Below are 12,911 nucleotides of genomic sequence, written 5' to 3' on the forward strand. Positions count from 1 at the left end.
ATGTGCTTTTATTCAGAGCCTCTCAACCTGGTTAACTATTAATCAAGGAATGATGGGTTATGTAATTCTGTCCACTCTTTTCACAGAGAAAACTTACAGCATTCCAAACAGTGGTTGGTGGTATATTTCTATCTGCTTTGTATCTGGAAAAAAGGGTAATTCCAAATGGTTCTAGTATTTTTTTTTTTTTTAATACAAAGGCAAAGAGACTAAGAAACTCCTTTTGAGAATCACATGAAGAAAACATTGAGATGGTGGTCAGGTCAGCTCAGTCTGGTTGGGAATTCTGGACTGGAATTTGACCAAAAGCAGGCAGGCAAAACTTAAAAACAAAACAAAACAACAACAACAACAAAAACCCTTAGTATCCCCAGAATACAGAGTATAGACAGAGGCAAAAGAATAAAGAGATTGTAAAATCAAATTAGAATTTGTGAATCCACATAAAGATACCTCTGCCCTCTTTCCTAATGATACTTACTCTTACTCAAAGCAAGCAGACAAGCAAAATCTCAACTGTGAAATGGATATCCTGCAAAACATCTGCCTCCCTGGTGGTTTTCAGGTATGTGCTGTAAAGGGGGATGAAATGCTTATTTGCTAACGGGCTGATATGGTGTCACCTTTTAGAGATAAGGCAGGATGACTCAGTGTGCTTAAATGCATCTGTGTTTTCTGAGAAGACAAATACTAATTTATTAGGGCCCATGAATGCATGCACACAGCCTTCCTTATCAAACCCAGGCTGGGGCCATCTAGCAGAGAGGAGACCTGAATGAAGGAGAGGCAGGACAGGTGAGTTTTGATGTGAGGAGGTGGATGTAAAAGGATCGAAGGGCAAGGGGTTTCTTAGGGAGTCAGGGAGCTACCTGATTGCCCCTCAGTTACCTTGATGAATATCAATCAAGAAGCAGGTTTCAGAGCCCACCTCAAGCCATTGAAGAAGACAAGTTTGATCTAACCCACATTTACCCTGGGCTAGTCTGATAAACAGAACTCTTAAAGGGTAAACATTTTAGCATGGTCACAGGTCTGTATTGAAGATTTGTGTTTTGTGAATGAGACCCCCATGCATCATTAGGAATCTAGATAACTACTGATAGTGTATGAAATTAGCTACCACTAAAGCATGAAAAAGTTGACCACAGTCAGTGCCCAAGTTGTTTTTCAGGAGGTCTCATAAAAGAAGTCACAATGGAATTTTACTTCTTTTAAAATGAACAAGGAATAATTTTTGCTTGGGTCTCAGAATATAAATTTATGACTTTGGGATGAAGCTTATTTCTTGAAAAAAAAAATCATACTGGCAAATCAGTTGGATCATTCCAGCTGCGCCAGAGGCAGGATCTGACAGCTTTTCCTGAGCTCATGTGGTCCTAATCAGCTCAAGAAGAAAAGCCACCTTGGTGCCAGTTTGAAAGAGATTTTTAGTGAGTAATAAATTAGAGAACTTGAAAAACACACAAAAACTTTTTTTTTGATTCTCTTTAATCCAGTGGATGTTGGTTTTATTTTCAAGTTTTAAGTTAATATAACACAGAGAAATGAGAAAATATTTGTCAATTTCATAACACCCCTTTTGTGGGGGAAAACCAGAATAAAGCACAATGTCAGTTATTTGACATGAAGTCCTTAAAAATAGTTAATTGTCCCTAGAAAAGAGATAGACACTCATCAAACTTTTGAGCTCAGGAGTAAATTCAAACCATCGAGGGAAGGAAACAGACGGAGAGGAATAGACATGTGGATATTTTTACCTTCACACCCATGAGATATGGTCTAAGTACTCCTAACACACAATGGCTTCTTTTTGGTTTATTCCAAAGTTTCCTTTTTGCTGTCACAAAATTTTTGGGTGGAGCAGCTGTGTGTCCTTCAACTGAATTCACTGATCACAAGATAACTTCTCTGGAGTTAGGTCTTTAAGGGTATGTGATAGGAATGAGTTTTTATTTAAGGATCTTGAAATTTTTAAGTAGCCTCTTTTTAGTTTTCACATCTGAATGGACCAGACATGACTGAGCATCCCTCTGCTACCACACAAGAATATGTTCCTTATTAATCTAGAGTGTAACTGGTTGCTTTGTCTCTTAATGCCCTAAGGAAAACCAAGCTACTTAGTGTCACCCTATCCTCCAAGGTGAAGGTACCTGAGACCTACAAACTGTGCTCTTTGGTGGACAGAGATGACCTTCTGCTTAGGAGAAGAATACAGCAGAGATGAACAAAGAAGTCTTAAATTCTCTCTTAGTTGCGCTGTACCAGTCCTGCTCATTGACAATTAAGAGAACCATGAGTGTCTCTTTGGCTTTTAGTCAAAATATTACTGACTCCTAAGAAGATAGTTTGTTCAATCAAAGAAAATAAAGTGCTTACATTTTAGAGCATGTGACTTTTTACATTCACTCCCTCCCCCTGCCCACCCCCCCCAAAAAAAAAAAAACCCAACTGGATGCTAAGTTTTATTGAATATGCTTTTAAAATGTCACCTGGTCTGTTGGTTCAAGCTTAGTGGTTGGCATACAAGAAATGTTCTGCTTGTAGAGAATAATCACTCTTCCCCAAACCCGATGAGCTTTGTTGCTGTAGCACACACCCACAGCCCTGTACGCAGTTCCCAACAGAGGGATTTCAGTTTTCCTTGGGAAAACTTTGTCCACAGACATAGACTGATGACTGAAAGGACATAAAGGAAGCCAGTGTCTGCGGCGGGAACATAATTCTGTTAGTAAATCAAAACAAATCAGTACAAGTTTGCCTTCAGAAATATGAAGGAAAAAAGAGAACATGGTCTCTTCCTGTTGGGCTGTTCTACAAAATCAAAGCCAAAGAGTCTAAATAGTGAGTTAGTTGTGTGTCAAAAAGAAGGAAGCAGTCGAATGCAGTTTGCAGAGGAGATGAAGAACACATATCAAAAGCGGTCTTTTAGCAGAGTGTCTCACAAAAGGACATTTTAGTGGTTTGCATATGCATTAAAAAGCTGCAATACTTGGTGTATTCAGGTAAGTATAGAAGAAATAGGAAATGGTGAGATCATCGGAGATTCCACACTTCACATTCACACAGCTGAACAAAGAGCTTCATTATCGTCATGGCAATATGAGGACGCATCTGCCGCGCCACTCACACCCCCCCCCCCCCTTGAGGTACCTTCATCAGTGGCTGCAGAGCGCAGAGAAGGGATGCCTTCTGCTAGAAACCCAAAAATGATTTTTGAATTCACTAAAGTGGAGTGTGTATGTGTGTGTGTGTGTGTGTGTTTAAGTGAGGGCGGGTGTGCTAGAATCACACTTTCTACTTAATACCACAGTTGGGTGCTCAGCTGTAGCCACTGGTTCTCTTTCTACATTCACAAAACTGGCAGATGAAACATGAAAAAGAATACTGACTCTTTAATCTCTGCTTCTCCACCTAAGGCCCAAGGCAGGCTGACAGGGAACTTCATTCTGGAAACAGACTTTTTTTAAAAAAAATTCTGGATTACTTTTTCCTCTGCTTTTGAAAACTGTGGGCTATAGGGGAATGAACCTGACATAGACTTAAAACAAGAACAAGTTTCTTTATCTAAAAACTTATAGTCCTTGATGCTTACAGGAAGGTCATTTTCAAAACCCACCGGAGAAACAGCATTGTAGCCAGAGACTGCATTAAGTGCTTTATTTACTTGCAATAGAGACAGTTTTTCATTTAGAACTGCTCATAGGATCAACTGAGGCTTTGAAGCTGTGCAGACTTTCCTATAGATTTTGCAATTAGCGACCTAGATGTCTTAAATAGCAAGCATTCACAAATTGGTTTTAGTTTTTTTTTTGGTAAGTCTATGTGCTGAGCAATATTTGTTAAAGCTGAATGATATTTGATACATAACGTGGGTTATGAGTTTAAGGACAAAAGACCTGTAGATGTTTTGTGAATGACTTTGCATCATCTATGGATTTTTCCCCCCTAATACACTAATGACAGGCCCTGCTTGAACTGCTATCTGTGTGATTTACAACCTCAGAAGAGGTTTTGTCCTATACCACTGCCAATTGATAGATTTTTATTAACTGTTAATATTGAATCATGCAGAAAACTTTTCATTGATTTAGAACATGTCAATTTGTTAAGTTTGAAAAATAAATTCCCCTTTTCTTCTTCCATGATAATGTACTAAATTGGAGTCTAAGGCTTTTAAACACTGATGGTATCAGTATCATGTTCTAGGACACGGAACATCAAAGTAATTGTTGGCACAAGCGACATCTAACATCTCACGTTTTTTCAAGTTGTCCACAGTCCAACTAGAAATTCTCAGTACTATTCATTCCTACCCTTCTCAACTTAAAAAAAGTTAAGGACAGTATTTTAAAAGACACATACCTTTATTTTTGTAGGGATTTGCTATCAAAAGGAAAAGAAGTAAATTTTTTCAGCACAGAATTAGGACCTTCCCTAAATCTTTAGGGAAAGTTCAATGGACTTATCCAACCACTCAGTATTTTTTGTGTGTACCTACCCTGTGTCAGGCACTGGGAAATATAGCAAACAGGCTCTGTGGTGGCCCTGTTCTCCTACTCAGTCTCAATCATGCTAAGTACATTCCCCCTGGGCGTGATTGGGTAGGTTTAGAGTATGATGAAGGCCTGGCAGTGAAAGTGGAGGTAAGTCACCACTGTGAGAAGTGGTTGAAAAGGTTTTCTTCACTATGAAGTAGTGACTTACCTCTACTTGCCTTTGAGTGAGCAAGAGAGAGGCTTATCATTTTTACTAAGAAGTTTATAATTGTGACAACTGTATGGAAAATGGCATGTAGGTCTAGGAAAGCCCTCGGGGCCTGACTTGGGCTGGGTGAATTCCTCCCCTCCCTGGGGCACTGGAGCCTTTAAGCTGACTGGGAAGTAAGGAGAACCAAAAAAAGGCAAAAGAGATGAAGAGGGCCATAGAAGAGGACCTTGTGTTTCTGGATGCAGTCATTTGGTTGAGTCTATGAAACATCTTTAAAAAAAATGTAAGTGGGGAGGTATAGGTATATAAAAGTAGGATTTCATGAAATCAAGACTATATAAAGAACCCCAGACAAATTCTATTTTTTTTCTCCCATTATGCAGATTTTTAGAAATCCAAGTACTTGGTGGCAAAAACCTTACAGATTCTGCCATGTAGCTGTCCTTGTTGATACCACTGGATGGACACTGCTACTTCCTCCCAGAAAACAGAACTCTGGTTTTGAGTTTTATGTTTGGTGGCCTTCTCCAAAATGCCAAGGAGAAAAAAAAAAACCTTGATTGTTGAACTCAGAAATAGTTAATTCCATTCCTTTGCAGTGTGTAGCTTAGGCTACGGCATCTGATAAAACGCTGGACAAAGAGACACAGGTGCTTCTCTCTGCTGGGCAGGGAGCTCTGGGAGTGTTTTCTTTCTTTAAAAAATGAACACACAACAGCAACTGACCATGTCCTGACTTTGGACCCTTACCCTGTTAGGAAGTGATGATTGGCGGATGCTATAGCTATCTTCATCATGAAAAGAAAGTTATGAGAATTCCAAAGAAAGCTTAAGTCATTTTACTTGGGTTTTCTGTTACTTGTAGCCAAAATACATTTCAGCTGAAATTCCCCCCCAAAAATTCCAGGAAGCCACCAAAGAATGCATGTTCATAAAGAGGTCTAAGCAACCTGATCATTGGCTAACCTCTCACATGTGGACAAACTCTTGTATGTTAGACGCATACATGAATTGAATCCTATGCTGCTTATTTGGATTTTTAAAAATTTGAGATTTTTTTTGAGGTATGCAGGATGTCATTGATGTTTTAAGGAAAACTTAGAAAACTTAAAAAAATACCAGATTAAGATTGCCATTACAAGAGATGATGAAGTTTTTATTTAGGTTAATTGTTTTAGGTTAAAATTTATGATTTAAAAGTATTGATATCTTCCTAATCCTGTTTTATAAGAGTAATGGGTTACTTTTTTTCCAAATAGAAGGTTATTGTTTTTAAAAACTATAATAAAAGCAGCTACTAATTGAAATGGTAATGGTAAAATAATCCACAGGAGGATTGAATTTATCAGTCAAATCAAAGTTATGGCTTACTTTCTGGGGAGAAAGGAAAGAGTCTGTGTTTGTATTCCATGTTCCTCATATGCTCTTCTAAGCCTGGAATGCTCTTGACACCCCAGCATATCTCCTACCTTCTTGGCTTCTTGCCACCATCTTTCAAGGTCTACAGGCAGTGTGCTTCCCTCCTGGGTGTTTCTATCTTTCTTGCTTGCCCCCCCCCCTGCCCCCCGCCTCTGGGGTTTCTGTGTTTTGTCTACACTCTTTTACCTATTCAGAATTTGACTATTGGAAGCTATCTTCTCTTCTATTATATAAGTGTCTTGAAGGTAAAGACTGTATCTTAGTTATTTTTGAAACCTCGTAGCAATATCACAAAATTTTGTATATATAAGAACTCAGAAATGTTAGCTGAACTTGAACTGGGAAAATATTACTGCTCATATTCAACACATGGAATCAAGTAAGTATGCATAGGAAAACTTTTGACCTGGGGGAAAACACCAAAGAACTACTTTTCTTCCTAAGTTGGATACTATTACTTTTAAAACTCTGCTAACTTCCTCCTTAAAACTTCACATCTTTGTGAAGACATCAAGTTATCAGGTAATCATATACTCGCCTCATTTGAACACTGCCTGAGACACCCTCAGAGCCAACTCACTACTCACATCTTAGCGTTAATAGAATTCATCCAAATCCAGAGGAAAATGAAATTTTTAAGATGGTCAGTTGCGTTGTATTGACTCTGTAAAACAATGCCTTCTACATACAAGAGTATGGTCAATATTTCTCAAGCTTTGAAAAGTTGGCTGGGGATCTTGTTAACTGCATATTCGGATTCAGTAAGTCTGGGGCAGGCCTGAAATTCTGCATTTCTGTAAGCTGCTGGGTGATGTCAATACTGCTGTTCCAGACCAGTGTGTAGAGCGGATACTCAGCTGTGGGTTAGGTTCTCGTGCTGGTCTTTTTTCTCTGTGCTTGCTGCCCATGGATGGGAAGAACCCAAATCAGCAGCTGGCAGGAATTTGGGGGGGAGACATAAAATAATAATACTAATTCATTCCTGGATAAAGATCTGGCTTTATCTTGCTCCCAGTGACAGTCTCTTCAATTAATGGACAGGACCATGATGTAGGCTGACTTGGCTTCTGAAGAAAGGCAGACAGAGTGGCTATGAAATGCATTTCCTTCTGTGGGAGTTTTCATATTCACACGGAAGGAGTGAAAAAAAATTATTTGCTTTGGGAGAAAGTCCAGCCAATGCCCAGGTTGCAGTGAAATCCCTGAAGCTGTACCAGCTCTGAAGAAAGGCTAAGATCAGGCGATAGCAAAAAGCCCATGGGTGCTCTCTGCATTTGGCCCACCCACCAAACTTCACTCTTCTTCCTTCACTTGCAGCTTCCTTTGCTGCATGCAATGGCTGCATACCCAAATCAACAATTAAATTCCCCCTTTGTTTGTGTGGCAGATGACAAATGCATGGAGGACATCTTGTGTTGCCTAGGCAGGCAGGGCACTTACTTTGATTGATGCTCGGTTGTGGAAAAAAATGAGCTGGGAAGGAATTACAATGGAGGGCCCGCAGACTGGAAGGGGATATACTAATTAGTCCTGCATTAAGCAGTCTGCTTGCATTTGGCGATGAGACGCCTTCAGGAGGGAAGTGTAGGGGTTATTGATGCAAAACAGCATGGAATGCATTATGCCAGGTAGCTGTGTATTAGTTTTGTTAAGAAGTATAGAAGTTTGTAATTAAGAAATAAACACTTAGACTACTGTATTTTTTTTTTTTCAACACTCACCTCCAAGTACATTGGGTGGTCATGCTTTTTTTTTTTAAACCTCCACCTGGTGTCTTAGACAATCTGAAAGGCTTTCTCTCTCTGGAATAATTCTTCCAGAGTTTTCTTATCCTGAGTAAGGTGCTGGGAAGGGAAAGCTGCCACCAAGTCTATACTTGGTGTCTACTTTTCTCTGAAATCCCACAGCTGCAGAGGTTTGAGTCTTGCTGTTGGAGTGTAATGTCACAAGGAGAAAGAGAGTTCCTCCCGTCCCCCTTTACACTCTAGGCCACTCTTTAAGGTTTTAGAGAATTGTTGCTGATTTGACCCAGGAAGAACCCTGTGGATGTGTCAAGACAGATTCAGCTCCTAGTATAGACAAAAGACAGGATTAAATGGGAATAAAGAGAAATGCAGAGCCTGCGTCTGTGTTTGGCTTAGCCTTCTATTTTTCCAGCTACAGAGAGAGGTAGATTGGTAGATGGTTGTGCTGAAACCTCTCATAATTCAAGGGTGACACAGATGCTCTGGGTAATGAGCAAGTGACTCTCAGGTCACGACTGCTCATCTCTAGGTCAGCACTCTCTGAGTGATGGAGATCAGAAAGGTGATAGAGAGGGAAAGGTGCCCAAATAATTACTAATATGAGTGGTTTAAAATTCAAGCCTTGAAATGCTGATTTGGTCAATTTGACCTGAAGAATCAATGAAATTGGGCTTAAAGAAAAGAAATCACAGAGGTCTTTGGTCACATTGGGAAAGAAGGGGCCCTGAAACTCTCTTGGTTTTAGAATCCCAGAATAATTTCACTAACCCACCACGTTGGCATCAATAACATGATTCTAGTGATTCTTTATGTTGAAATCCAGTGAACTACCAGGTGTCTGGTGTTCACCCAGTGGGAAGTACACGGTCTCAAGTCTTGGTTGGGTTTATCAGAGTTGTCAAATCCTGGTGCTGCTGAGATTCCCCTTTATGTTCCTTATTCTAGAAACAAATTCACTTATGGATTTACAGATGCCTATGCTGGGAAAAAAGATACCAGTGATAAAGATGATATTTTTAGTTACTAAATATGAATGAGCCTTTTGTCTTTAGGTTTTATCCATAAACCAGAGCCTAAGACAGTTATCAAATATCAGAAGTATTATCAGATGTCTTAAATCTGTCTTTCATGGACAAAACCAGGAATTGTGCCAATAGCTCTAGGAAGAAAAGCTAAATAGTTAATGTGTTTTATTTTTTAACCACCCCTTTGTTTTAGAATTCTATCTTATTCTTGAACTGATTCTATGTCACCATGACCTTCTCCCACCAAGACACAGTGGGGGCCTCCTTTAGTAATAGCCCAGGGCTTTGGACAAGCAAGATGCTGTGCTGGCTTTTTGCCGTTTCTTCCAGTGTTTATACAACCAAGACTTATTACATGCTCTGTCATTTTATTACTGGGCTGGCTTTGGTTCGAGAATTAGGTAAACATCAGACATTCCATCACACAATTTTAGACTCAATCTTACTTTAAAATGATGTTAATGTTTATTGTACAAAGTGAGATGCATTTGTATATTTTAGCATTTTCTTTCAGTCACAGAATGCAAAACCTGACATTGGAATCAGTTTGATTTTTTTTGTGTGTGTGTGATTGAAGATATTAAGCACTACAAGAACGTTGAAATTTCAATCTGATTAGGATCAAAATTCTTCAGGATCAAAACACTCCTTTTCCTCCCCCTACAGCTTTACTAATTGTGTGCTACTTGACATTGTGGAGTTATTCCACAGCATGATAGCTAAATATGTGAAGTGTATTTTACTGTGCAGAATTATCAGCTCATTCTATTTGTTTTTCATGTGTTTAAGGTTATTAAAAGAACTCAAAATTAGAAGTCATGTGTATGAGTTAAAAGAGTGAACTCAATCATTGTTAGCAGGCTAAATCATAAAAAAGCAATAGCCAGTATGTCAATATCAAGTAATGAAAAAAATCGAGAATTTGAAAGCATACTTTCTCTGTTTATTAGTTGGCAAGACACCAGAAAAATTAGGAGAAGTGCACAATAGTGAATGGTAGAGTAGTTTATTTTCAGCACTCTCAAATTATTCCAGCTACTGAAAATGAGATAAAAGTAGATGGGAAAGAATGGCATCAAACATATTTGTTGGAGACCTTTGCTGTATGGGAAGAAACGAATTGCTCTAGCTCACTGTGCCTGAGGAATTGTGTTTCTTCAAGCTGTAAATCAAATCCCAGAGAGATAGCATAACGTTTGCCAAATAATAACAGAGGATGACAAAGTTCTTTTTTGTCAGTGTCAGGTTTCTGAATTTAGACCTTAATTAAGATTCCCAAATGAGAAAATACATCTGGTCCTCACACACATGGTCTACAAAAGTATCCTAAGAGCAATATATTCATTTTTAAAGTTTGAATTTCAGGCTTATCTCATTCCAAAAAGGTATCTAGAGCTTCCTTCAAAGATCCCGAGTTTTCTCCATTTCCTCCTAATTCCAGGCAACAAAGAACTTGATGTTTCCTTTTAGGAAACAACATCATTTTCCTCCCCAATTAATTGAAGAGCCATCTGCTTCTGTGATACACGGCACCCATTCACTCTTAGCAACAAGTGTGTTCCCTAAATCCCTGGTGTGCAATATCAAGGCACATGGTTCAGTGTTGGAAGGGGAGTGTGCCAGAGAGCAGCCTTGCAGGCAAGTTCTGCCCAGAGATACAGTAGATAGAATTTGACATTGAATTTGCTCCTATACTAGAGTGTCTAACTCAAGGTTAAAAACACCACACAGCCCAGTTCGTCCCCCACACAGGGATACTTACAGTCCAGGTGGCTGTGCCTGATGCCCTCCACGTCTTCTGCATGAATGAAGTGGTAGCATCTTTTCCCTACGATGTCTACAGGGGTCAGGTCCATATAATCACTAATCCTACAAAGAGAAGGACACAGGATGGAACTTGGAAAGAATAAAAATAAAGAGACTGCCCGATAATAAATCTACTGATGTACTTTCATCATGTCAGGTACTGGTGAGGACATGGCACTTGGAGGGAAAACCCCTTATAGGTAAGATTATTTCTTTGGCATATAACAGAATTTTTCAAAACCAGGACATGTGCTAGTTCAAGCAATTACATTTAAATAATTAGATAGGATTTTCTTTTCTTCTCTTTTTTTCCCCCCCGGCATTAGAATACACATTTAGACAACATAATTCCATGGAATTATTGAGAATCAGTAACAATGCAAGATCCTTATTACAGGCCAAGATAATTCAAGGTTACATAATAAAATAAAAACATGCTATGTTTATACCAAATGATTAGAGACACCTTTCATTTAAACAGATTGGTCTTCTATTGGGTATTTCCATGAAAAAAGGCTTCAACTGCTTCTTGGCACAAAGTCCAAATTGGCATTTCAAGGGATATAATTTAAATGCTGAGACATACAGATGCCTGGGGGTATTATCTTTTTTAGTCTTAGTCAGTTGGGAGCTCAGCTTTCACTCCTGGCTCTTTTAACTGGTACTTTGTGGTAGATTCCACACAGAAACTTTTAAACCATTTCAGCAGCTCTCCCAGGCTTGTGCTGGATGGTACGTGTGTGTAAGCCCCTGTCATTGATTGTCCAGACGTCAATGTCCTCAGGCAGAGCACAAAAAAATAGAACCCAAATTGTGTGTGTGTGTGTGTGTGTGTGTGTTTGTGTGTGTGTGTATTTTAATGGTTTATGACATTTGATCTATTTAAATATAAAATAAATCTTCGGAAATGACACATTTAAGCAACATATGAGATTACTGTTGGGGAGTTACATCTGGCCCCCAAGGCAAAAAAATAAGAAAGAAAAACAAAACCGAAATACTATGGAATATAATTAAAATACAATACTCAGTAAGTAAATTTCTCAATGACTCACAATTTAAATAATATTTTTGGTCCATCTAGAATTCTTAGTGAAATAAGATTAATTGGAGAAATAAAGAGGAGTGTTTCCTAAGGATTCCGTGGTTTTGTGCTACAAAATAGATTAAGTTGGTGTTTTCCTAAAATCATTAGTCTGTTCTTCCAAGTGCGGTTTGCACTCCCTTTCTGCAAATGAGGGAACAAGGATGTCATTAAAAGACCCTCCTTGGTGTTTCTGAATTTGCCAGCTCCTCTGAAAGCATTAGATGTCAGCTTTGCCCGAGGCAGTCCTAGGCAAAGTGCACAAGAATGGTCTGCAGCTCAAGGAGCAACCTCTAGTTTCTAGTTAACAATTCCCTAATTACATAGCAAACCCCAGGAAAAAGCCACTCCATCTTTAGGGAAGGTATTTCTTTAGTTTATCCTTTATTCAAATTAAATCCTTCAAACAACAGTGCTTGTCACCCTGGTGAAGGTGAGCAGCTCAGTGGTCAAGGACTTCTTAAATGCACAGGAAGCAGCAGACCAGAAATCCCGAGGCATCTTTTACTCTGATCCTCAGTTTCCTCATCTGTCAAGTAACCCCACAAGGTGGAGAGGGGATTATGGAAAGGAATGAAATTAACACAGCATAGGGCCTAGCACACTGTATGCCTTTTCTGTCAATCAAATATGCAATTACCTTTAATACAGGCCTTTTTCATAATTACTATCATCTTCAGTTGGGAAATAATGCGGTATTGTATTGGCTAATATGGGGATGTGGAAAGCATTTTTTTTTCAATGGAAAGGAAAAGCTAAAAGCAGGTCATAGAAAATGATCTCAATTACTGGAGTGATACCATGAGGCACTCAGGTCTATGGAACTTGTCAGAAGAATCAATCAATTGATCACAGGAGTGAAAATTAAGTGATGTTTTGGGATAGGGCAATCACTGGAAATTTGGGAAATAAGCTGAGGCTCCATTTTTTGGAAGGTCCGGAGATGGTGAATCTCAACCAAATGAGTTATCATATATTCATCCTCTGACTTCATATTTGCCTCTCTTGGCTGCATCTCCTCCAGTATTCTACATTTTGGTAAAATTAAGCAGCTTTGAGGGCAGTAATTGTGTTCTTTCATGGAGTCTATGTATGAAAAGTCCCTCTCAGAGGTTATTCTCACTG

General features: G+C 39.0%; 1 protein-coding gene across 13 annotated transcripts in view; it reads right to left on the minus strand.

Annotated features, from left to right (window-relative positions):
- The window catches only part of NPAS3 (neuronal PAS domain protein 3), an 845,028-nt gene that overhangs the window by 11,785 nt on the left and 820,332 nt on the right, over positions 1 to 12,911 (minus strand). For all 13 annotated transcript variants that reach the window (XM_081290034.1, XM_081290035.1, XM_081290033.1 and 10 more), the window contains one exon: positions 10,659 to 10,765. In XM_081290034.1, the coding sequence (XP_081146160.1) occupies positions 10,659 to 10,765 (107 nt within the window). The remainder of the gene's footprint in view (positions 1 to 10,658; positions 10,766 to 12,911) is intronic.

This window comes from Spermophilus citellus (genome assembly GCF_964194105.1).
Source record: "Spermophilus citellus genome assembly, chromosome: 4".
NCBI lineage: Eukaryota > Metazoa > Chordata > Mammalia > Rodentia > Sciuridae > Spermophilus > Spermophilus citellus.